Genomic DNA, 27,745 nt, shown 5'->3' with positions numbered 1-27,745 from the left:
GAGAGAGGCAGGAGAGAGGAAAGCTTGTCCGATGCCAGGAAGGAGGAAAGAGGAAAAAAGCAAGGAGCGCAGACGCAGCAGCAGCAGCATGGGAAAAAAGGAGAGCTGAGCCGAGACCAGTAATCCAGGAAGTAACAGCCACTGATCAGCTGGAGCTGCGCACACATCTTCATCTCCCCTGGCGGAACTTTGTTCCACCCCGTCCTGCCTGCTGCCCACCCCTGATAATAGTTGTGTAAAAGAATAAAAGAAAAAGAACTGTAGAAAATTTCAAAACACAAAGTCCTACAAACAGAAATAGACTGACTAAAGCAAACTTAGTACCAATAACAATAAGCATCCTGGGATAGTTCCAAAACATCTCAAACAACATCAGCATTGACAAAACCACTATCAGCCAATTGTTTAAAAGCAACTTTACTTGGAACAGTTTACATTCTGTAATTATATTTTTAAGGCACCCAATAACATCTGCCTGACCAAAATTCTTGGGAAGGACTGGCTGCATAAAGATGCAAATCCAATCTAAACATCTGGCTGACTGGTCAATCAGTCATAATAATAATTGGGTATCCTTAAAACACTGGTATTGTTATTAAATTAATGGGACTAAACAGCTCATGGATTTCAGTTATGACGCTGAATTGGGGATGGGAACAATAAGAGAACAACGTTACAGTTGGAAGTCCATATATTCTGTACTCGAAAGACCTTTTACTGTATCATGATTAGAGACTACAACTGATAAAAACTAGTACATTGGAGACAAAATATAACTTTTTATTTCACTATAATGTGCTTGTGAAAGTTTGGTTTGCCGTTCCTTTTTTTTCCTCCTAGGGCTGCATTGTTCGATCACTGTGAACTGGCAGAATATCTCATTTCAAAGGTAAACATTTAGCCTTAATTGAATTTTTAAATGAACAGCAGTAAAGATTGGTGTTCAACTTACTGTAGGTTTGCATAGTAACATGCATTAAGACATGATTTAAAAAGTTAATTTCCTGTTTAGCTGATATAGTAAATTTACAAGAGGAAAACAAATATTAGGAGCATATAAGTTCAATGGTGCTAATAGCCTTTTATATTATCAATATAGGTTAAATACTGCAAGTATATCAGTTCTAAGAAGCTACACTATATTGCCACAGCATCCAAACTAAGTGGTTTGAACAATGCAGTAACAACAGAAGTTAGTAAAAACATCTTGAACACAATATTATATCATCCTTTGTTAACATGTCTGCTGTTATGATTTATTTAAATAGACTATGGCATTCAAAAGAAAGAACATTTTCACATAGACACATAGACAAATACATAATATATCAATTAATTTATTTATAACACTGTATATAATATGTCCAGTACTGATAGCAGGTGGACAAACACAGTGATAGAATGGATCCTACTTGATAAAAAGTGTATATGAAAGAGACCTGAAACAAGATGGATTGACGGCATCAGCAAGTAATGTGGGCCCAATTGGCTCAGGACTGAATAGGTTAGAAACTTGAAAGAACGTTCGGGACTGAATAGGTTGGAAACATATGAAAGAGGTCTTTATCCAGCAAGCCAATGGCTAAAATGATGGTGGTGGTGGTGATGATGATGATGATGACTGTAATATATAAATAAAGCTGGTGTGTCAATATGCATATATGTTTGAATGTGTGTATGTACATACACAAACACATACTATCATCCTTCATGGCACTGGACCAGATTATCTCAGGGACCACCTTCTGCTGCACAAATCCCAGCGACCAGTTAGGTCCCACAGAGTGGGTCTTCTCCGGGTCCCGTCAACTAAACAATGTTGCTTGGCGGGACCCAGGGGAAGAGCCTTCTCTGTGGCGGCCCCGTCCCTCTGGAACCAACTCCCCCCAGAGATTAGAATTGCCCCCACCCTCCTTGCTTTTCGTAAGCTTCTTAAAATCCACCTCTGCCGCCAGGCATGGGGGAACTGAGATACTCTTTCCCCCAAGGCCTTTACAATTTTATGCATGGTATGTCTGTATGTATGGGTTTTTAACTGTTTTAATATTGGATTGTTATATGCTGTTTTTATTACTGTTGTTAGCCGCCCCGGAGAGGGGTGGCATACAAATCCAATAAATAAAATAAATAAATAAATCCTTCAAATTAAGGAATTCAGGGCAGTCAAGACTCTGACAGTTTGCTCAGGTTCAAGAAACTCTTTATTGAGTACATCATGTCGGCATTTAGAAAGATGAAGTTAAACTCTAAATAGTTCCTGCAGTCAGAGATAATTAAAAGAATAACATCTCCCCCCCTCCAATGTCCTATAGGTCATATGGGCCAATCAAGTCACATCATAGCTTTCCACTTAGCTCTGACAGGTGTCCATTGACATGGCATTGGTTCTTGCTGGCTGGTAGATGTTTTGATTAGCAGCTGAGGCACCCTATTCCTAAATTCCTCCATCCTTCTTCCCATGAATGACAACCAAGAAACGAAGCAGGAGTAAGCAGGAGAGAAAATGGCTTCAGCTGAAGTCATTTTGCAGGTTGACATGTACATACATACATACACACACAGTAATGGGCAGCCAAAATATTTACTGTGGGTGTGGCTTATTTTGTGGGTGTGGCTTAATGGTCATGTGACTGGATAGGAATGTCTTGCCGGTCATGAGACCAGATGGGAGTGGGAGATCAACATTGTTCAAGTGAACTGTTAAGTCCTCGACTTACAACTTCACCAGTGTTGCTCGCTGGGGACCCGGATTGTGGGGGCAATATGCTGGCTCTGTTTAAAAGGCTATTGCTAACATGTTGTAAGTTGCCCTGAATCTAAGGAGAAGGGTGGCACAAAAATCGAACAAACGAATGAATGAATGAATGAATGAATGAATGAATGAATAAATAAATAAATAAATAAAATAAATCTTTGCATTTCCCATGCTCTCCTTCCTGGGTCGCCCCCCCCCATGCCCCATCTCAGCCTGGGTAGTTAGTTGAATGGGTGCTGCCAGAAGCATAAATGCTGTCAGCGTCACTTCCACCCACGCCTTCTGCTTGCACCTCAGGTGGGAGGTGGCCGCGTGAGGCTGGAGGGGAGCCGGGCAGGAGATAGGGAAGCTCGTTCAAGGCCAGGAAGGAGGAAAGAGGAAAAAAGCAAGGAGCGCAGATGCAGCAGCAGGGAAAAAAAGGAGAGCCGAGCCGAGACCAGTAATCCAGGAAGTGACAGCTGCCGATCAGCTGGATCTGCGCATACATCTTCATTTCCACTGGTGGAACTGCATTCCACCCCGCCCTGCCTGCTGCCCACCCCTGTACATACAGTCTAATTCCATAAGTTATCATTAATATCTATTACTGTACTTTTGATGGAGTTTTCATTACAGGGAGCAAATATTAATAGTGTTGACATTGAGGGTCGAACACCATTACTACTTGCCACTTCTTGTGCATCATGGAAGATTGTGAACCTGTTACTTTCAAAAGGTACAAAATGAACACACTTTATGAGCAAGATCAATGTTGATTAAAATTGTTGGCCAGTTGTTTTGAAACCGGAATCTGTTTTTCAAATTAGGAGCAAATGTAGAATTAAAAGATCTCCTTGGTCGTAATTTTTTACATCTAACTGTCCTACAACCTGGAGGGTTGCAACATCTGAATGAACATTTTTTGGAGGTAAGGGAAATTTGTGGAACTATTATTAATCAATTGTCTAATAATATTTTGGGAACTAATACAGGTAGTCCTCAACTTACAACAGTACATTTAGTGACATTTCGAAGTTACAGCAGCACTAAAAAAAATGACTTATGACCATTTTCACACTTACGACCATTCCCATGGTCACGTGATTTACATTTGGATGCTTGGCAATTGGTTCATATTTATGACAGGTAAAGCATCCTGGGCTCAGGTGAGCATTTTGTGGGGCATCCGGCAAGCAAAGTCAACGAGGAAATCAGATTCACTTAATAACCGTGTCACTAATTTAATAATTGCAGTGATTTACTTAAGAAATGTGGCAAGAAAAGTTGTAAAATGGGATAAAACTCACTTAACAAGTTTCTCACTCAGCAACATAAATCCCGGGCTCAATTGTGGTCATAAATCGAGGACTATGTGTATTTTTCTTGTCTTCATGGCATTTAACACAGCTATTTAAATCCAGTTTGGTCTAGTGATTAAGGCACCAGGCTAGAAAGCAGGAGACTGTGAGTTCAAGTTCTGCTTTAAACTATGAAGCCCAGTTGGGTGACTTTGGGTCAGCCACTGTCTTTCAGCCCAACCCACCTCACAGGGTTGTTGTGTGGGGAAAATAGGAGGATGAAAGTGTGTTTTATAGGTCTGTAGCACTGAATTATTTGTAAAAATAATAGGCAGAATACAAATAAATAAATAATACATAGAATGAAACTTTGCATACATAGAATGAATCTTCCACCATTCTTGTAGCTTGTCTTTGGACCCGTTCAATTTTGTCAAGACCTCACCTACAAAAAGATATTGACAAAATTGAACGGGTCCAAAGACGGGCTACAAGAATGGTGGAAGGTCTTAAGCATAAAACGTATCATGAAAGACTTAATGAATTCAATCTGTATAGTCTGGAGGACAGAAGGAAAAGGGGGGACATGATCGAAACATTTAAATATGTTAAAGGGTTAAATAAGGTCCAGGAAGGAAGTGTTTTTAATAGGAAAGTGAACACAAGAACAAGGGGACACAATCTGAAGTTAGTTGGGGGAAAGATCAAAAGCAACGTGAGAAAATATTATTTTACTGAAAGAGTAGTAGATCCTTGGAACAAACTTCCAGCAGACGTGGTTGGTCAATCCACAGTAACTGAATTTAAACATGCCTGGGATAAACATATATCCATTGTAAGATAAAATACAGGAAATAGTATAAGGGCAGACTAGATGGACCATGAGGTCTTTTTTTGCTGTCAGTCTTCTATGTTTCTATGTTTCTATGCTGTGGTATTGCAGATTATATATAAAAACTATAGTTCAATCACAAATATTTTTGTGGTTTTTAGCTTTTTGTTCTGATCTATATTTTTTTTCAACCGAATATCACTTTTCAACACCTCTCAGCAGAGAAATCAAGGTGTTCCCTACAGTTATACTATGAAAGTTTCAAACCTCAGTAGGAAGGTATATTTCGAATTCAAGGCAGTAAACAATATCAGAATTCCTTATGGCAGAACACTGGAATATTCAGTCATTAAATTTTATTCATTCAGTCTAAAAGTGAAGTTGGATTTATAACAACCCAAAGCATTGAAAACATGTTATTAATACAACATCAGCCTATTGTACCCTGAAACATTCTTTTTGTGATCTTTAGTAACGTATCAGTTAGGATGTAAGTTCAATTCCATTAACAGGTACCACTTTTATGTCTGACAGATGAAACATATTAAAGATCTCATAACTGAGGAGGATCAGGAAGGATGCACTCCTTTACATTATGCATGCAAACAAGGCGTACCCCTTTCGGTGAATATTCTTCTTGAAATGAATGTTTCTGTATACTCTAAAAGCAGAGACAAGAAATCTCCCTTACATTTTGCAGCTAGGTAAGACTGAACATCTTTCTTCATTGACCATTTTCTATTCTAGACTTTATCCTTATTAATGGGGCATGTATCTTCCATATAGCTATGGACGCATCAACACCTGCCTTAGACTTCTGGAGGCTATGGAAGACACCAGACTGTTGAACGAAGGAGACAAGAGGGGGATGACACCTTTACATCTGGCTGCTCAAAATGGACATGAGAAGGTAGTCCAGTTTCTCCTAAAGAAAGGCGCCCTCTTTCTTTGGTAAGTAAATTGCAAGATTCTGTTATTATAACTTATCTCGATAAAGTATAGGTCTGGTCTTTCTGTGGGCTTGACTTCCTGGTCTTTACAGTTAGGTAAGGTTCACATACATACATCCATTCATTCTGGCCCTCAACTACATATTTTTATTTATTTTATTTATTTTATTTTATATTTTATTTATTTTATTTATTTTATTTATTTTATTTATTTTATTTATTTTATTTATTTTATTTATTTTATTTATTTTATTTATTTTATTTATTTTATTTATTTTATTTATTTTATTTATTTTATTTATTTTATTTATTTTATTTATTTTATTTATTTTATTTATTTTATTTATTTTATTTATTTTATTTATTTTATTTTATTCATTTTTTATTTTATTTTATTTTATTTTATTATTTTATTTATTTTATTTTATTTTATTCATTATTTTGTTTTATTTTATTTTATTTTATTTTATTTTATTTTATTTTATTTTATTTTATTTTATTTTCAATTATATGCCGCCCACTCCTACAGGATTCAGGGTGGTTCACAACAATGAAACAATACAATGAAAAAGTCAAATTCAACATTAAAGCAGTAAAAAAAACCTTAACTGTAAAAATCCATAACTATAAAAGTCCCTAATAATTAATACTAATAAAAAAGCCAAATCCCAAACCGAACAATCATACCATCACACATACCAGTCAAAAAATGTATTGGCCAGAGGTAGGCTATAGATTCTCATGGCCCCCAGGCCTGTCGGGAAGGCCAGTAGGGTAGGGCCAGTATGGACATTGGAGGGTAGTTGGTTCCAAAGAGCTGGGGCCATCACAGAGAAGACCCTCCCATGCGGGCCTGCCAACCAACATTGCTTAATTGACAGGATCCGGAGAAGGCCAACTCTGTGGAATCTAATTGGTCTCTGGTATCAACTAACAATTTGATATTGTTGTGTTGTTGTTAGTCGCAGAGTTATGTCCAGCTCATCGCAACCCCATGAACTGTTCATTTAGCCATCCCCTGGAGTTCATCAATCTCAAACCGACTGCTTCAGTAACGCCATCATATTTCATATACATATGTTTATAATAACAAACTGAATTATTAAGGAATAAATCATTTAAGAAATAAGTCACATGGAAGAGAAAGTGCATCCACATTTGGGTGCTGTGGCTTTATGTATCAAAACATATTTAAAGTCATCTGTCTTTTAGCAGTTCTTAAAAGCAAGTTGCTATTGGCATTGAGAGTCAAACACCATTATTACTTGCCACTTCTTATATATAGTATATGTCTCCCCACACACATACATATATACACAGATTTATATTCAATTACTATAACAATTGAGTGAGAATATTTTATTCTGTTTTTTTCATAAGTGATTATAAAGGCTGGACAGCTTTGCATCATGCTGCTTTTGGTGGATATACTCGCACAATGCAGATTATTTTGAATACTAATATGAAAACCACTGATAAAGTAAATGACGAAGGGGTAAGTCTCTGTAAATGTTAGTTATATGGTAACATTTTACTGTAGTTTTAAGTACTATTTAGTTCAGTGGGCTCTTACTTAATATTGGAAGTCGAAGAATGTGTTTCAATTGTTATTATCTCAACTTGCAAGGATGCATGTAGCTTCTAATAAAACAGGAGTGCTTTCTATCACTTGCCTTTATTCTGGGTAACTGAGCATTATAGTTGCTGGTCGGCGGGAGCTTTAGCAACATTTGGTGTATAAGATGCACAGACATTTCAACCCAATTTTACAGGTTTGTCTTATACTCTGAAAATTACAGTGGGTTATTATATTCTTCTCCAAAGAAACCAAAACTGGACAAAACCAAACCATACGAGTTAAAATAGCCTCAAGATATATTACTAAGATCTTACTGAGCAGTTTACAAATGTCAGCATATTGCCAACAACAATCTATGGAAGGATGGAAGGCTGAGTCAATCTTAAACTGGTTAGGATTGAACTGCTGGCAGCGGGCACTGTTAGCTTGCAATACTTCATTCTAACCACTGCACCACCATTGCTTGATAAATGTTCAGTTACATTTTTGGAAATATGGTAAGATAAAACCTTCATCAATTTAGCCAGTAAGATTCTTGGTGCCTGTCTTTTCAATTATATTTCTATCAAATATGAATATGCATGAAATACCTATTTGGAATGAATATTGGGTTACCTTCCAAATATATATCAGCCAAATGTTATTAATTATGATAAGATTTGGCACACCCTATCAATATAATGAGATTTTTGTCCATCTATTAATATCCATAACAATAAGATTTCACATCAGTTTCCATATATTAATAATATTTTTGGTATGTAGTTAACTATTTATAACGTACGACAGTAAATTTCCTGTTTATCATAAATAAAATGTGTGGATAATTGTTCATTTCTTAGAAGTAAATGCTATCAGTATGCACAAAAATGAAGCTGTAGATCGTTTCATTTTTTAAAAATGGGTTTAGAAATGAATCTCTGATCCACCTTCCTGCATTGTGGAATTCTAGAGGGATTGTTGTACAACCAAGCAGCAAAATGAATGAATATCCTTGCATTTGAATGTTTACAGCTTGAAATTTGTCAGAGGAAAAGATAGAAGCAGAGACAGTGAGAAAAAAAATTACATTATTATTATTATTATTATTATTATTATTATTATTATTATTATTATTAATTGGATTTGTATGCCGCCCCTCTCCGCAGACTCAGGGCGGCTAACAACAGTAACAAAACAGTATAATCCAATAAAAAAAACAGTTAAAAAACCCATTATTATAAAAACCAAACATACATACAGACATACCATGCATAAAATTTTAAAGGCCTAGGGGGAAAGAGGATCTCAATTCCCCCATGCCTGGTGGCAGAGGTGGGTTTTAAGCAGCTTACGAAAGGCAAGAAGGGTGGGGGCAATTCTAATCTCTGGGAGGAGTTGGTTCCAGAGGGACGGGGCCGCCACAGAGAAGGCTCTTTCCCTGGGTCTCGCCAAACGACATTGTTTGGTTGACGGGACCCGGAGAAGACTCACTCTGTGGGACCTAACTGGTCGCTGGGATTCGTGCATCATCCATGTGATGCTTGTTTCTTGGAGTAATGGCATTATTTTAATGAATTGTTTTTGGGATGGGTGTGGGGAAAGAACACAGCTCTTCATCTTGCTGCCAGAGAAGGCCATGGCAAAGCAGTGAAATTACTTCTTGATGACAACGCCAAAATTGTCCTGAACAGAGCTGAAGCTTCTTTCCTTCATGAAGCCATACACAATGGACGAAAAGATGTTGTAAATACTATCATTTTACATAAAATGTAAGCCTTCCTAAATCTATTTAGGAGGTTTCTCCCCCTCTCTTTTCTGAATTGGACACAGATTATTTTGAAACCTAGAATAAATTATATAATTTGTTAGAGAGGAAAACCAAGATTAAAGGCTAGTGGGTATGATGGAGTAGTTCTAAATCAATTCAAACAGATATTGGAAAACTAATCGGGGGGAAAAGGGAATAATCAATGTATATACTAAATAGATCGTGTCGTGGTTAGCTCTGGCCCAGCTCCTGCCCCAAGGAATATGGAGGTGGATGTGGGGGAGATATCCACATGCTGCAGGCCTGTTTTGCTCCCAGTAGAATCTGATGACGAAGTCTCCTCTGACCAAGGAAGTGTGAGTGACAGGGAAGAGGAGAGTTTGGCAGACAGTCCAGGAGGAGATCAGTCATCTGTATCATTCCTGGATTCTGAACAAGAATTAATGACACATCCACGCATGTGTAGAGTGATGCATAGGAGACAACAACTGAAAGATTATTACAAGAGAAAATGAGGCCACCTGTGGTTGGGTGGGGCTGCTGTAATTAGTGCTACAGATAAAAGTGCAGCCTGCTGTTTCAGCCTCATGGCAGTTTATCTGATTCATTGTTTCGTCAAGATCGTGGTTTTTTGCTCTTCAGGATTGTGTGTGTGGACTCTCTGGACTTTAGCATTGGACTCAATTTCCCAGTTATTGGGTGAGCAATTGGACTGCATTTAACCTGTGCCTTGTGTGTACCAGAAAATCCCTTTGATATTTAAAAAGGGAGCTGTTTCTGTTTTTCTGTTTATAAAAACTTTTGGGTTTTCCTTTTATCATGTGGTGTGTGTCTTCCTGGACTAGTTACCCTGTAATTATGGGTGGTTGAGACATGCTGGCAGAACAGATCATCATGTACTTTCTTTTCTTTTTGTTATCCATCTGTATTGTGTTATATTGTTGTCTATATGTTATGTTTTTAAAATGTAATATAAATAAAAAAACTTTTTAATTAAAAAAAAGAATTACTACGAACTTGCTAAATATTGCCTAGCCTACTCATTTTTACTTTATTACAGTGTCTGTAATTGAGTTGCACATCAACATTTTTGCAGTAATCCTTTTAAAAACGTGGATGTTCTGATTAGATAGTGGCACATGGTTGATCTTGTCCACTTTGGAAGCTAAACTAAGTAGGGCCTGCTTAGTGTTTAGACGGGAGAGAATAACAAACCACTTCTATAACGTTGCTAAGAAAACTGCATATAATCACCCTGAATGGACTTGTATCCTTATCGAAGATACAGCAATGCATTTTTTCTTCTATCATTGCAAATACCCATTCCTGAACCCTTTCAACTTTATTTTCTTTTTCAGATGGGAAGAATCTATAATAACATTTTCTCATCATTCTACTATAAACAAATGTGCAATACTAGAGATGGTTGAATACCTTCCCGAATGTTTAAAAGTAAGCTTATATTTAGCAAGTAATGTAACTTTTAAGAAGGTTAAAACTGGGAGGTTATCCCACTCCCCCCAAAATCAAGGTAGTATCGAACTTCTTCCATATTGTTATGAAAAAAACCCCATGAAATCCTAGGTCAGTGACGGCAAATATTTTTTGGTTCGCATGCCAAAAGGATGCATGTGGGTGTGCTAGCATGCATGCACATGCCCACACCCCTTCCCTCTGTCGCTCCCTCCCATGAGTGCCCTTGCCCTGTGCACAATTCCCCCCTTTCCAATGCACACAGGCATCACTGAAGCCTGGGATGGTGAAAAAAAAACATACAAATGGGCAAACCAGGAGTTCAGAAAAACAGACTTCCAGTTTGCCCATTGGCACTCCAGAGGGTTCAGGAAAGCTTCCTGAAGCCACAGAGTACCAAAAAGCAGCTCAATGGGCATTCCGTAAGTTTGAAAAATGCCCTTCAAGTTTGTCCATTGGGCTCTTTTTCACACTCTGGAGCTTCAGGAAGCTTCCCTGAACCCTCCGGAGTGCAAAAAACCGCACAACTGGCAAACCAGGTGTGTATTTTCTGAACTTCCGGTTTGTCCGTTGTGTAGTTTTTTGTACTCTGGAACTTCAGGGAAGTTTCTCTTAAGCATCTGGAGGCCAAAAATCAGCTGGCCAACACGCGCCTGCACACTGAAGCTGACAAAGGGCAACATCTCGCTTATCTTTTGATATGGCTCTGCATTCCACTTCTGGGACCCATTCCTTAGGTTTGCCATCACGATCCTAGATGTTTTGCGAGTTCAACCCTTGAATTTACAAAAAAGTTGATTTAATTTTTCCAATTTGTGACCCCATTATATTCCCAGTTTGGAGAAATCTGGAGCCGCAATCCAGTTTAGGAGAATCAGGAACTATAATCCCAAAGTGGCATAAAGTTGGAGAAGACTGACATAATAGTATTGTGTCAAATTAGCATATATTTGTGTATATCTCTCTTCATATTTATTTTGATCCAGTCTGTAGATATTCCTTATGCCATGTATAAGCTTTAATGTGGCCTGTTTTCTTTTTATGTTATTGTTTCTATCATTTGTTAATATGCTTTTCACTTCATTATAAAAAGAACTAATTTTACATGTTCTGTTAGTAAAATAAGGAAGAATGATTCCAAAACACCAGACAATTCTCTTGGCAGAGAAGAATGAATGCACTTTTTTTTTTAAATTGTCAGACAATTTTATTTTTATATTTCTAAGATACAATCACTGAATTCATATTGTTAGATATATTTACACAAATAAGAAATTTCAATATCCCAATTTTTCCTGGAACTATGCTCAAACTAATTTTAAAATACATTGATGAGTGTATATATTAAAACTTGCCTCCATCATTGTGCTATTGGCCATGGAAAAGCTATCCTAAGTGCTAATGGGAGTTTAAATTCTGGAGGCAATAGGAGTGCATCTTGTCCTTGTGAACAATAGGGAAAGATTAAGGCTGCCCTTAATGTTGTAATTAAACTTTGAAATCCTAAACATGTCCTCTAAATAGAATAGTCTTTGCCACATGTCTCTGAAACTAAAACAAATCTTTAATGTTCTTTTGAATGTGAAGAATTCCAAACTGCTTCAGTTTAGATTTATTTGAAGCATTCAGAATTATGTATATGATGACATAAATTTTTGTTAGTAATTTTTTAAAAAACAGAAATGTTTTCTATTTTTGCATAGTTGGTTTTAGACAATTGCATTATTGAATCAACTGATGAAAAAGGATCTAAAGACTTCTGTGTAAGTAAAATGCAGTTTTATCTATTAAGGAATTTTAGAACTAATAAAGCTTTTTGATATACTAATGTAGGGGTAAGTTCCTCCCAGTTTGGACCGGTTCACTTGAACTAGTAGTGACCTGCTGGTGACATCACAATGACATCACCAAACAGGATTGGTCGGTGCCAATCTGTGGGTGCTGCTGTCTTTTAAAAAAAAAAAATTTTTTTTTAAAAATGAATTTTTTTTGCTTCTGAGCATGCGCAGAAGCTGAGTTCCAGCACTGTGCATGCAGTTGCCATCTTTTTTTTTGCTTTTTTTTGCTTACTGAGCTTGCGTAATGTACACGTGTGCCCATATAGCGCACCCATGTGGCACTGGAGGGAACAAACCGGCAGCGAGATAAGTTGGAACCACCCTGTACTAATGGTACTATGATTCTTATGCTAGAAACATATAGTCAGCTGTAACAATGTGTTTTCACTACTATTTAATTGGAATTCATTGAAAAAAATCAGTTTAATTTGTATGTGTATATGTGTGCCTGTACTGTATAAAAATAAGTTTAAGAAACAATTATATTACATTTAATTAACTAATGCTGATAATTAATTTTAATAAAAATTAATTGTTGAATTTTGAAGAATAACTTATCGGATTGTTATATGACTATGATTTAAAATGACACGTAATTGTCACCAAAATGTAAGTTAAGTTTAGCATTGAAGTCCAAAATGGAATATATACTGTCAATAGTAAATATTACATCAAAAGTTCATAAGACATCAAATAGCTTAAATTCCTTAATTTCCCTGAATTGAAACTATAATATCAAAGTGTATGTGTGCATGTGTGCATAATTGTGTATATGCCTGTACCCTGAATATATGTACTGAAATAATAAGCTGTTTTGGTTCATATTTGCATAGATTGAATATAACTTCAGATATCTTCAGTGTCCACTGAAACTTAAGAAGAAATTTAAAGAGAACGGGGGAATAATTTATGAGCCACTTATTGCTTTAAATGTAAGTTATCCTCATGTGAAATCATACCTAATACTTTAGAGCAGAGGTCCCCAACCTTTCTGGCGTGGCAATGTAGCAGGGGGGAAGGGCATAGCTCCATGTGAATTAGGGGAGCTAAACGTATGAGCATGAGATGGCCACCGCTCAGGAATGGGCAACGGGACGGAACGGTGGGAACGCCATTCCGTTGGCAGCAATGGAGTGTGTAGCTTAGCTCCATTGCCGCTGGGCGGGGCACAATTCCGGGAAAAAATTACCGGGTTTTTTTCTTCTGCACATTTTTGCTGCTGGAAGGACGTCCGTGCACAAGACTTTGGATTTTGGATGCTGGACCTGTGCAGCAGCCGGAATCTTGTTACTGCACCTAGAGAGGCAGCTGGGGCCACCAGCAAAAGTAGCCTGCCTGATGTCCAGCCACATGGCCTGCTCTCTGCTCTCCCATGCCGCAGGAGAGAGATGCCTGCAGCGGGGGAGAGCCCAGAGAAAGCTCAATTTTAGCTACTTGGTGCGCAGTGTGGCATGCACCGGGTAACAACCCGATATTGAAATATACATTTTAAGAATATTCTAATAATAATAATAACAGAGCTGGAAGAGATCTTGGAGATCTTCTAGTCGAACCCCCTGCTTAGGCAGGAAAACCTACATTACTTCAGACAACTCTGTCGTCTCCATTCCGACTTATAGTTCATAAAATCATATACCAAAATGTCCTCCCTGTTAACGACTACTTCACCTTCAACCGCAACAACACATGAGCGTGAAATCGATTTAAACTAAATGTCAACCGCTCCAAACATGACTGCAAAAAATGACTTCAGCAACAGAGTAATCAACACCTGGAATGCACTACCTGATTCTGTGGTTCCTACTCCTAACCCCAAAACCTTTAACCTTAGACTATCTACAGTTGACCTCTCCTCCTTTCTAAGAGGTCTGTAAGGGGCGTGCATAAGCGCACCATTGTGCCTACCGTCCCTGTCCTATTGTTTTCTTTTGTTACTTTTTATCATTACTTATCTAATGTTTAATATGTACAAATTATCACCCTATAATTGTTTGACAAATAAATAAATTTAAAAAAAAATAGTTATCCAACATTTTCTTAAAAACTTCCAGTGTTGGAGGATTCACAACTTCTGGAGGCAAATTTTTCCTTAGTTCCTTAGTTTCTATCCTACCCTCAGGTGCTTTGGAGATATAAATTGTTTTATAAACAGTTGGATTCTAAACTTGTATAGTTATTGTTTTATACTTTTATAATTAACAATTGTATATTATTAATTTGGCATTATAAACTGTTCCACAATTAATAATAACCCAAGTCATATTATTCTTTAATATAAATAATAGGTTGAATGTAAAATGACATATCTGTATTTTTTTCCTATCTTACCCAAGGGCATGGTACGTCACAATCGTGTTGAACTGCTTAGTCATCCTGTTTGTACAGAATATTTACTTATGAAATGGTAGGTAGCCATTTGAAAAAAACATTTTCTTTCACAATTTGTTCTAATTCAGGTTCATAGAAATCTGACCTCTTAAAACAGGTTTTAATTATTAATATTGGTAAGATGGGCGACTTACAAATTTATGATTTATGGAAAGAACACATAAGATTTATCATATCCTTTAGTAACTACAGCAATTGCTACAAGCAGTGGACCATTTTACATATCTTGGCAGCACCGTCTTCCATGCAGTGACAATTGACATTGAGGTCAACTGCAGAAGTACAAAGGCAAGCTCTGCATTTGGCAGACTAATGACCAATATGTGGAACCGACATGGAATAAGCCTGGCTCCAAAGCTCAAAGTCTACCGAGCAATCATGCTAACTACCCTGTTGTATACCAATGAAACCTGGACTGTATACAAGAGACATTCTAGGCAATTGACCCACTTCTACATGATCTACCACTGTAGAATTCTGAGGATCCGATGGCAGGATAAGGTGCATTACACTAAAGTAGCCATCCTACTGATGAAAGCCCAGACATGCTGCGCATGCGCAGAAGCAAAGAACCTTGTCAGAACACGGGCACATCTGCATTTCCATGCACAATTTTGCTATCTGCATGGGCGCAGCAGAATAACTCTACTGAAACTCATGGGACCTCCAGAGCCGCGGAGGTGAGCCCAATTAGACGTTCCGGCTAGTAGCCCACCCCTGTGAGCAGGCCATGTTGTTAAAGATGCCAGACCATCGCATTCCTAAACCGCTCCTCTATGATGAGCTGTCTAAAGGAAAGCAATTGCATGAGGGATAAAGGAAGCGATACAAAGACCTGTTGAAAGCCACCTTCAAGTCCCTTGATATCAACACCACCTCCTGGGAAACCCTGGCACAAGATTGACCAACATGCCGTGTGCTGATCCACCAAGGCTGCCAGACATTTGAGACCAGAAGAACATTCAGAATAGAAGAGAAGCGAGCACTCTGCAAATCAAGGGCTGCAAATGTCATGACAATGATTCCCACATATGTCTGCCCAACATGTGGCAGAACATTTCGTGCCCGTATAGGCCATACCAACCACCTGCGGACACATTGCGTACAGTTTACAACTCATTAGATGTCAATATCCTCCTCGAACACGATAGACGAACATCATCATAGAAATTGCAAATATAATAAATATAAACATAATTATTAGAAAGATGTTTACATTTCTTCCTGCTGAAGTAGTAAATTATATAATGAAAGTCATACTAATATAATTTTACTTTATAGGATGGCCTATGGCTTCCGAGCACATATTTTGAATCTGGCTGTTTATTCCCTTGGCTTAATACCTCTTACCCTCCTCATCACCAATTTAGAGCCAGATATTTCTTTCAATGCAACACTTAAATATGGACCTTTTGATAATAAGGTATGGCTTTAATTAATTACATTGCCTTGTAGTTAAATTTATCAATAAAGCAATGAACTGGAACATGGGGTTATGTAGCACATATAAATGCATTTGCTTTCATTTATTTTGTGATCTTCCAAGAATCATTGTTGTTGGAATTTGGAAAATAAAGATCTTAATTTAATATAGAAAAACAGTTCTTAAATTTTTACAGTATTTGCAAATAGAATAGTAAAGCAGTATTTCAAGTTTGTAGAAACATTAACATTTTAAAGTGCATTCAGATGCATTTATTGATTGATTTTATTGACATGGAAACCACTTCTTTTCAGATAGATATGTCTGGACTTTCATGTGGAAGAGGTCAAAGCAATATGTTTCCTTTCAATATCTGCATTTACTTACAATATACAGCTTAGGAATCTCTAGAACCGTTAGAACTCTGGAGAAATATTTTAGTATGACCTTTCCTGAGGTTATCTAGGTCTTGATTCGACCCTAAATCCGAGCTATGCTGTCATACTTTTCCCTCTAAGCATGTTTCTCCATTTCTCATCCAGGGAAATATTCTTTCTTTTTAATATTTCTCAAAATATTTCATTCTTCTAGGAGAGGGGTGGGTGCAATTGGTGTCATGTTACTATGCCATATTATCATGGGAGCAAGCAATAACAAATTGGAAGGAGGATCCACTCATTATCAGTGAGCAATCATATAGCTTGGCTATTCAGAACCACTGCAAGAGACTTCTGCCCCAAAGGAGATTTTTCAAAAAGCAACTGGAGTTTCTTGAAACCAAGAAAGTCCCATTACCATTTGAAAAAAAGCAGCTTGAGACAACCATGACCTGGATGACTGAAGAATCCCACAGATAGATAAGAGACACCTGTCCTCAGTGAACTGACAAAGCATCCAGGAGAAGCAATTATTAGATCCATTTGCACCACTTAAAGATACCAGATGGTCACTGGTAATCATCCATATTTAAGGAAAAACCACATGCCCTCAGGAAGGCAGTACTGTACATGCATTCTTAGCTATTTCTTCTATTCCAAACCTTCTGTAAATAGCTGTACAAGCCCCAGGAATAAAAATACCACAACAAAATGGGGGGTTAGGGACTCCAGAGAAGCTCAACTACACACAGAAAGTCTGGGCTACTACTACCAAGAACCATTAAGGTTGTTGGAGACAGTTTCTAAAAACACTTAAAGCAGGCGGGGTGCAATTAAGATAAAAATTAGGTTAGAAATACAGGCACACTAGAATCTTCCCTTCCTGCGTTCCGTGCAGGATTAGCCCTGTAAAATGGAAAAAGATTTCCTACAACCGCTTCTCTTAACTGCTCAGAAAACTAACATACGGTTCTCCCATACTGGTGCTAACCACTGGTAATAGGTATAATTTATTTCCTCTGTACTTGGAGCTGGAGTCGAGGAATCCTTCAGAAACCTCTCTTTTCTCCCACTAAGAATATTGGATGATATAGGGGAGTTTTAGTTTCAGTCTTGGAATATTATAATAGTTTTGATTTAGAAATTTGAGCATTGTCAACCTACTTCTGTTTTTCTAGGGAATATTTTCATGATTCTGCAGTTCTGCGATATTTAATAGTGTAAATTAATCTTCAACCATCTGGCACCAGACTTCAGTTTTCAAGTTTATATATTATGTCTGATTACTAATAAAGCAAGATAATGGGCCATTTTCCTATTGGTATAAAACATTAAAAGCAAAATGAAAATTGTTTTCCATTTACCCATTAATATAACTTCCTGTGTGCTTTTTTTTCTCGTTTCAGGATTCAAACTTCATTAAAGTTTGTATGTCTTTAGTTTTTATCATGAGTTTATTTGGTATCTGCAAAGAAATAATACAGCTATTCCAACAGGTATTGGCTAATGTGCCTTTTGTTTAATATTAAATAATATTATGCAATCTGATTTTATTAGAAATAATATTATACTCTTTAATTTGCTTTGTTTTCAACAATATTAATACTTACCTTTTTTGTATCTTAGAAATTAAACTACTTGTTGGACTATTCTAATCTTCTTGACTGGACAATTTATACTACAAGTATCATTTTCGTGTCATCTTTATTTGTGATGTTACCAGTTCGTTTACAGTGGGATTGTGGTGCCATTGCTATACTCTTGGCTTGGACAAATTTCTTGCTCTATTTACAAAGGTAAGTAAGAATCTGAAAGAATGTAGTTACAAATTATTACATTATTCTGTGTTAGGTTTTGAGCCCACTGTAGAATGGTTTAAATTCATAGGTTTTTATAAGTACGGAAATGAATGTGTCTTGTTTTTAGAGAATGGTAATGTATATTTCATGTATGTTAAAATATCATAGCTTTAGAACATTATGACCCTGATGTGATATCTGAAAATTGAAACCTAGGGCTAAATAAGTAAAGTTACTAAAATAAAGTTGCTGACTTCAAATCATATTGGTTTCGAATTGTGTGGCATTAAATAAAATAACTGTGTTCATTATTGAAGCCATCCAATTTTTCCTAAGCTTTGGCCTCCCATTTCATGCAGTTGAATGAATAAATGAATAATACATACATACATACATACATACATACATACATACTATTTTTTTATTAGATACTAGTTTTGAAGAATTATCCCAGAGAAAAAAATGGAGGAAAATGAAGATTCTCATTTATCCAAGTCAGGGTTGTTCCAAAAGTGCTTTTTAAAGAGCAACTGGACTTTCTTGTCATTTTTGGAGACATCATGCTTGTCATCAAAGAAGCTTCTTCAGAGAACTGAAGAAGCTTCTTGGATGAACAGTGAAATGTCTTCAAAGAAAACAAGGAAGTCCAGTTGTGTCTTGAGAAAGCACCTTTGGGATAGTGGAAAAGAGAAAGTTAATCTCAATCCGTTGAGTCATAGTTGTATTAAAATGATTTCCTAAGGGAACAAGAGGGCTTTTTCAGTATGATATAAATTTTCTGGAGTGTAGCTCATCAGATAAAGACGGGGAAGACTTCTAAATATTCATCTCAAGGACTTAATATTGTCCAGTTATTTTTTCCGCAATGACACACCAATTCCTATTACGCGTACATAAACAGAACAAGGTTATTTAAGCATACTGTATTTATATTTATGTTCTCCAGGAACTACCATATTTAAGCATACTGTATTTATATTTATGTTCTCCAGGAACTCACTAAATAATATTGAGTATAATTAGATCTATTACTATATGAAAGCAGCAGTTTTATGAAAAATACTTTAATTATTCTGAATCTTTTAACATTCGACTAAAGTACTTTAGTTCCACATATTAGAACAAAAGGAGAAAACTCTTCTTCAATATTTATTCAGTTTGAAAATATGACATTTACAGCATACATAAATAGTTACCGTAACCAATAGATATTTTAAAACAAGGCAACCACACTGTCATTTCCACCCATCATCACCGGATTCTGTTCCCATGAAAGACAAAAAAACCAACAAAGAGAATGGGGACTGAATCAGAATTAATTAAAAAACACAGTTACTAAAATGAGAAGCTTATCTAGAAACATTTCTTGGACAAATAAAGACAAATAAAATAGAATAGAACAGAATAGAATAGAATTTTTATTGGCCAAGTGTGATTGGACACACAAGGAATTTGTCTTGGTGCATATGCTCTCAGAGTACATAAAAGAAAAAGATACATTTGCAAGAATCATGTGGTACAACACTTAATGATTGTCATAGGGATCAAATAAGCAATGAAGAAACAATCAATACCAGTGCCCAGTCAACGAAGCAGTGGAAGTGATGTGCCGGTGCCTGGAGGCTGTTGGGGCCTGGATGGGTGTCAACAAACTCAAACTCAATCCAGACAAGACGGAGTGGCTGTGGGTCTTGCCTCCCAAGGACAACTCGATCTGTCCATCCATTACCCTGGGGGGGGAATTATTGACCCCTTCAGAGAGGGTCCGCAACTTGGGCGTCCTCCTCGATCCACAGCTCACACTAGAGAAACATCTTTCAGCTGTGGCGAGGGGGGCGTTTGCCCAGGTTCGCCTGGTGCGCCAGTTGCGGCCCTACTTGGACCGGGAGTCATTGCTCACAGTCACTCATGCCCTAATCACCTCGAGGTTCGACTACTGTAACGCTCTCTACATGGGGCTACCTTTGAAAAGTGTTCGGAAACTTCAGATCGTGCAGAATGCAGCTGCGAGAGCAATTATGGGCTTCTCTAAGTATGCCCATATCACTCCAACACTCCGCAGCCTGCATTGGTTGCCGATCAGTTTCCGGTCACAATTCAAAGTGTTGGTTATGACCTATAAAGCCCTTCATGGCACTGGACCAGAATACCTTCGGGACCGCCTTCTGCCGCACGAATCCCAGCGACCGGTTCGGTCCCACAGAGTTGGCCTTCTCCGGGTCCCGTCGACTAAACAATGTCGTCTGGCGGGACCCAGGGGAAGAGCCTTCTCTGTGGCGGCTCCAACCCTCTGGAACCAACTCCCCCCTGAGATTAGGATTGCCCCCACCCTCCTTGCCTTTCGCAAACTTCTTAAAACCCACCTCTGCCGTCAGGCATGGGGGAACTGAAACATCTCCCCCTTGCCCATGTTGTTTTGGTATTAGATTGATTGTATGTGTGTTTTGTTTATTTGTTTTAATACTTGGGGTTGTTTTTGTGAATTTTTAGCTTAAAACTGAAATTGGATTGGTGGGTATTGGATTGTCATTATATATTGTTTTTTGTCTTGCTGTGAGCCGCCCCGAGTTTTCGGAGAGGGGCGGCATATAAATCCAATAAATCTAATCTAATCTAATCAGTGGTTTTTATAAATAGGGGAAACAATCAATAGCAGTGGTTTTTATAAATCAGATGTGTCATACGATTAACAGATTGAGAAAATTATATATACACCTTTTTAAACTCAATATTGTGTTTTCTCTTCCCAGATTTGAAAATTATGGAATATATATTGTGATGTTTTGGGAAATTTTGAGGACTCTGATACGGATCGTTATTGTTTTCTTTTTTTTGATGTTAGCATTTGGGCTCAGCTTCTATGTACTTCTTGGTTCACAGGTTTGAGATATCATATTATATACTTTACAAAATTATTTTAAATAAAAAATAGTTTTATTAAAATAACTTAGTTGTTCAATGGGTTTGGCATTACTTAAGCCAAGTTAAATGTGACAGAAGAAGGCAACAGCATTTTGGGGCTGATATTCTCTAGATCTTGATGGATACACTATAATGTGAGGTGGTGGATAGAAGAAACATGGATTTGATTGATTATAAACCATCAAATGCCTGTTAACAAAAACAAAGTTTTATTTAACTGAGTATGATAATATTGTTTCAAGAGTTTGAGGCATGAATTTAGACAACATGAAAGTGGTTGTTTAAAATAATTTTAATGCATAAACATACTAGTCTATCACCTGATTTTAAAAAGCTATCAACTAAAATTAATCAGAAATAAATAATCACTCTTTATTATCATATTTATTTTTAAAAGAAATTTGGTGTTTCTGCACACCAAATAGTTGTTATTAGAAAATTAAGTTGTAGGTTGCTACAGTTCACTGTTTTGTTGGAAATGATCCTTCTGTCAGGATATAAACCTGAAGTAATATTACAAGTACAGTAGAAGTAAAGTGAATGCTGAGTCATGGTGCTTCAGCAGAATGATGCAATCTGTTCTGTGATCTGATTGGTCAGTACATGTCTATAATATAATACACCTTTTGTGTGGGTGTGGTCTGGTTTGATGGTTTGGTTTAGTGGTTTAATATAGTGTAGTCTATTAGTTGTTGGATTGGTTGGTAGTTTGTTTTGTAATATAGTGTAGAGTAACTAGTTACTTTTTTATACTACTGAAGAAATTAAAGAGCCTTCTGAAGAAAGAACTCCTGCTGTCATGTCTTTATTGAGAAAACTATCTTGTGCCTGGTATTCGCCACATTTCCAACGCAAATTCAAAATAAATCTGACACCCTCAACATGCATAGATAACCTGAGCCACAAAAAGGAGAGGTGAAATGACTATTTTTGAGGATATCCAACTCCACAAAAGCCAAATGTACCGATTCTTTAAAAATAAAAATACACTTGTTTCCTACCAGTGATAAATGCTTGCAGATTAAAAATTATATACTGTACATGAATATTCTTTGGTTTCCTTAATGTGAGCACTGAAGGCATTTAAAAATCTATTGCAATCTCCATCAAGTCTGTTAAATAGAAAATTAAAGATGCTGTATATTTAAAAGAACATGAATAGTAACGTTTGAGATGATAGAACACCTTTGAAAAACCAGAAAATTATGTGTTAGTCTGAAAACAGAACACTAAAAATTGCTCTCTTTCCTTTTTTTCCTTTTAGCAAACATTTGGCACTCCCTATCTTTCAGTAATGCAAACATTTTCCATGATGCTAGGAGATAACAACTACCGCGAGGCTTTCCTTGAACCAATGCTCACCGATAAACTCCCTTTTCCATTCCTGAGTTTTATAATTTTCATTAATTTTTCTTTGCTTATCCCAATTCTTCTTATGAATTTGCTGGTAAGAATTAACTATATTAAAGCTCAGATGTTGACAGCCTAACTTGGAACTTGCATAAATTTATTTTATTTATTTTGTCTATGGAAAATATATTGCTAGAGATGTGGAGGGAATAGTTGCTGCAATTTATTAGGACTAAATAACAGGCATCATCAACATTTCCTTTTTGGCTTGTTGAGGGCAGAAATAATATGGTCTTGTATTTTTCCAAATAGGGGAAGAATCTTCCTTTTAGCCCATCGCAGTCTATTTTGACTAACAAAATCGGCCACTTTCTTCATTTCCTAAGAGATTAATTAAAGAAATGTTAAAGAGATTGTACATGGGAATTTCTGCAGGCAAATCCCACAGCTTGCTGTACCTGTACCTCCTTTAATGTATTATTTATGATGCTTGTAGTCAGTGAACACATTATAACAAAACTGCATTGAAATAATAGATGTCGACTGCAATCCAGAAACGGCTCATGTGATATTATAATATTATGAGACTATTTATTATCTATCGTTCCTGAAATAGCTGAACAATAAGTCCCATCACCTTTTATACACTCAATGCAGAGGCACCAGAAAAAGCTGTTTTCTAATCATTTCCATATAGGATTATTGTAACATGTTGTATTTTAGGACCGTCTTGAATTGCTGCATTAAAATTTTTAAGTGCTATTGTATGCCATCCTTGTTTTTTTGTATTGTACAGAACTCTGCCTGGATTTGTATGCAAGATTTATTGAATATATGTTGGATGTCTATGGAGATTCTCAGTCAACTAGGTCATGGCTGTCCCAAAAATGCTTTTTCAAGAGGAAACTGGATTTTCTTCGGGGGGTTTTTGAAGACATTTTGTCCCTCACCCAAGAAGCTTCTTCAGTTCTGAACTTTGAACTCTTCAATTCTGAAGAAGCTTCTTAGATGAGAAGTGAAACATTTGCAAAGAAAAATCAGAGAGTTCAGTTGCCTCTTGAAAAAGCACCTTTGGTAGAATAAATGTTAGGTTCCTGTTATGATGGTAGGACTTTTTATTTTTAATTTTGCTAAAACTGTGATATAGCTGAACAGGATTGAAATATTTTGAAAGTATTAAAAAAAACCTTGATGATTCTGATTTCTGTGTTGTAGATTGGTTTGGCTGTTGGTGACATTGCCGAGGTTCAAAAGTTTGCTGCAATGAAAAGAATAGCAATGCAGGTTTGTAAAGTGCATGATTGAAAATATATTGATTATTTATAGGAGTTGCTGCTGGAAAATTAAATTGAAAAATAATTTGGAAATTGCCTGAATTATTCTTCTGACAAGTTATGTGAAAGTCTAGAAACCTAAAGATAAGGAAAATAAAGAAACTTTCATGTATTAAAATCCAGAAATGAATATGTGCATGCGTATCCATCACACTATGTCCTTTGTTAATATGCAACATTATGCAAAGCATAGATGTGACATCAAAATAGTGTTCCAAAGAAATTAAAGGTGCAGGATCAGAAAATAAGAACTTTCACACTTCTTTCCTACTTTTTTAACCTTGAAAATTATTCTTACTCTCAACCTGTCCACATATTGCTTCAGACATTGCCTTCTGTTGTTTAAAATATTCATTTATCTCCCTTCCTGAGGACCTCATCAACTGAATCAAACCATTTGGTCTTTGCTTTACCACATTCTGAAGAATCCCAGTCCAACTAAATTTAATTTTTATATTCCTCTTTATAAATTTTATTCCGTGTATATGAGTGATAAAAACATGCTTATATTTGCAGTTTTATTTCTTTTGACAAATTCTTTGATCACATACTACTGGTATTTCTACTTTTCTGCCAGTATCTGCCCATCTTAAAACTTGTCCATCCATTTTCACTTCTAGCAAACATTCTACCAAGTTACATGGATTTTTTTTGTTTTGTTTTAATCTTTCATTTCATGATTTTTTGAATTTCACTTCTCCTGTCAAACACAGTTAACTTGATATTTGATTCATTAATGTTCATATAAATTTTTCTGGTTGTTACAGTCTAGCTTAAAATTAATTGCAAATGATGTTCTCATATAATGGGTATAATGTGCATATATTCACATCATAACCATCATGTCACTGCTGCAAGCATCTGTCACAAATGTATTAAACAAATAAGAAACATTATAAATCTTTTATTTATTTATTATTTTATTTATTTATTAAATTGGATTTGTATGCCGCCCCTCTCCGAGGACTCGGAGAGGTTCGCAGCATTTATTTGCTTCCTGTTCAGTTTTGAACAACTCATTAAGCTCTTTATTTATTCCCATACACTTTACCTCCATCATATATTCTTATGCCATTGAGTAACCATCAATATTTGTGATAAAATGTTAAATTGTAACCTATAATTCTTTTCATAGATTTTTCTCTAAATGAACAAATGTACAATAAACTTTCTCATTTTTATATATTTTTCAATTAGTACAAATGCAGTCTATATAAATTTCACAAACCAACTTATACTTTTCAAATTTTTTTGAGTGCCACCATAATATCCTTTCACCAGAATTCTTCCTAACACCTTCCCAGCCATAACTAATACTAAACTTTTTGTCTACATTCTTTCTATTTTGTGTAGGGAAACAATAATAGCACCTAGATCTGTTCCGCAAGAAACTACATGCGTATTTAGAAACATAGAAACATAGAAGTCTGACGGCAGAAAAAGACCTCATGGTCCATCTAGTCTGCCCTACTCCTTCAATACTCCTTCAGACATACTATTTACAACTGCAGCTTTGCCATTTCTCAATTATATCACATCATTTATAGCTTGATTTTCTAGAAATTTATTCCAGTCTATGGCATATGCATTTCAGATTTTTTTTGGCCTTTAACCCATCACTGTTATTTCTAAATCACTTACTAGTATAATATTTTTCCTCCCCACCCCTTTTCCCCCCAACAGCTCTATGCATGTTCTTTAACATTTTCTTCTGTTACATTTCAATTCACAGTCTCTTAGGCTGCAGTTTTTGCTAGATTTCTCATGGATATTTCATAGATAATGACATCTGTCACTCCTCTTGGTTAATCGAAATTTTCATATAAGCATGTTATTAAGATTAGTTGTCCCTGTTCCATATGCAATAACCCCAGTTAATGATAAGAACCAAATCAGTCAATTTGAGTCAGGATTACATAAGGACAACTAAAGTCCATTTTTTCCCCTGGATGTATTCATGCTACTCTATGCAATCTAAATATTATGTTGCTATCCAACATACTCTTGCTGACGTGTTACCAGCCTATAGGTATGTGCTTTTATTTACATGCTCCATCAAATGCCTGTTATGATGCCCAGCTAATCTTTGAAATACTTAAGCCAAATATGGATTAAGCTTGGATTTCCCAGGATTGGAAATTTTGTCAGCATTTTTAATTACTTTAAAGCTTTATACTATATGAAACATTATCCTTAAGATATAAGATTTTAGTAACCTGTTATGAGAAATTGCATAACCAGAGATTAATTTATCAATTTTTCTTTTCATCTTTTTTTTCAGGGGAGATGAAAACCTTAACTTAGTTTTTTTATCCAAAAATGATAATCAACTTTATCTAAGCTTAAATTCATAACATTTTTTCCCTATATTGAATATAGCATTAAACTACGAAGTGAATGGATATCCCAGTTCTGATGGCAAAATTATTTAGTTTTATGTTTTTAGAAAGTTTATTAAAGATATATTTATTTCTCTTAGGTTAATCTTCATACAAACCTGGAAAAAAAATTGCCATATTGGTTTCTCAGTAGAGTTGATCAAGAATCCATTGTTGTGTATCCTAATAGACCTAGATATTGTGGCTTTATGGTAAGTTAAAAACAACAATGACTGATTTTTATTTATGATTTATATCCATCTTCTAAGCCCCAGAAACAGGAAGAAAACAATAGAGAGGGACAGACTAATGGAATTCTTCTTCAAACTCTCAATTTTATAATGGCTGCCAAGGGATAAACTGACAATAAAACTCAAAGCAAAGTGAAAATGGCCTCACATGATGTACTTTCTATTACTTCTTATTGTTGCTTTGGCGGTGAATGTAAGGAGGAAAGACATTGGTACTTTCTCTTTCCATTTCTTTAGTCTCCTGCCAGATTATCAGAAGGAGCTAAGGTCTGACAAACAGATAAGCAAAACGAGGGATGTTTGACATTCATCAAGAGAACCAGAGAACAATAACTCCACTGAAAACCAAACTCATAACTGGTTTTGGAATAACGAAAAAACAGAACTGGAAGGGACCTTAGAGGTCTTCTAGATCAATCTCCTGCTCAAGCAGGAAACCCTATGTTTGTCAAGCTGGTTTTCTTGAGGGGAGGCCACCTGTCATGCTGGTGCAGAAGTTGGTGATAAATTAACCGCTTGTCACATTATCTCTAGAAGGCCTGATGTTTATGGGAACTTGGGTGGGGTGATTTTCATGAGAAAACTGATACAGCCCCAGAGCATTCTTTCATGTGGTTCAAGGCCATCCTATGCCCATCCATCTGGGCGGAAATGGAAGGAGGACTGGCCATGCTGGCATAATCTAAATGGGCAACATGACAAGTTTGTGGGTTGGGGACAAGGATGTGAACTTTCAACTGGGTGGGAAACTCAGATTCAGGTTTCCCAGTGTAGGTGCCAGGATGCCTCTGGCAATAAATTGGAATTTTGGGAGTACAGTGGTACCTCTACCTAAGAACGCCTCTACTTACGAACTTTAAGAACCGGGTGTTCAAGATTTTTTTGCCTCTTCTCAAGAACCATTTTCCACTTACAAATCCGAGCCTCCGAGGCTAGAATCAGAAAAGGCGGGGAGAATCCTCTGTGGGGCTTCACTAGGAATCTCCTGGGAGGAAACAGGGCTGCAAAAGGCAGGGAAAAGCCTCTGTGGGCCTCTCTAGGAATCTCCTGGGCTGCAAAAGGCAGGAAA

At 36.5% G+C, this 27,745-nt stretch overlaps 1 protein-coding gene across 1 annotated transcript in view; it reads left to right on the top strand.

The window, feature by feature from the left end:
- TRPA1 (transient receptor potential cation channel subfamily A member 1) overlaps positions 1-27,745 on the top strand; it is a 52,293-nt gene that overhangs the window by 14,374 nt on the left and 10,174 nt on the right. Inside the window, exons 8-25 of the mRNA XM_070747926.1 lie at positions 841-889; positions 3,371-3,470; positions 3,562-3,662; positions 5,399-5,568; positions 5,651-5,815; positions 7,195-7,309; positions 8,978-9,144; positions 10,502-10,595; positions 12,320-12,379; positions 13,288-13,386; positions 14,788-14,858; positions 16,124-16,265; positions 18,049-18,138; positions 18,269-18,438; positions 21,192-21,321; positions 22,628-22,810; positions 23,929-23,997; positions 26,527-26,637. Coding sequence (XP_070604027.1) covers positions 841-889; positions 3,371-3,470; positions 3,562-3,662; positions 5,399-5,568; positions 5,651-5,815; positions 7,195-7,309; positions 8,978-9,144; positions 10,502-10,595; positions 12,320-12,379; positions 13,288-13,386; positions 14,788-14,858; positions 16,124-16,265; positions 18,049-18,138; positions 18,269-18,438; positions 21,192-21,321; positions 22,628-22,810; positions 23,929-23,997; positions 26,527-26,637 — 2,086 coding nt within the window. The remainder of the gene's footprint in view (positions 1-840; positions 890-3,370; positions 3,471-3,561; positions 3,663-5,398; positions 5,569-5,650; positions 5,816-7,194; positions 7,310-8,977; positions 9,145-10,501; positions 10,596-12,319; positions 12,380-13,287; positions 13,387-14,787; positions 14,859-16,123; positions 16,266-18,048; positions 18,139-18,268; positions 18,439-21,191; positions 21,322-22,627; positions 22,811-23,928; positions 23,998-26,526; positions 26,638-27,745) is intronic.

Source organism: Erythrolamprus reginae, chromosome 3 (genome assembly GCF_031021105.1).
Source record: "Erythrolamprus reginae isolate rEryReg1 chromosome 3, rEryReg1.hap1, whole genome shotgun sequence".
NCBI lineage: Eukaryota > Metazoa > Chordata > Lepidosauria > Squamata > Dipsadidae > Erythrolamprus > Erythrolamprus reginae.
Note: the sequence above shows the minus strand (reverse complement) of the source record. Positions and strands in the feature narration are given on the sequence as shown.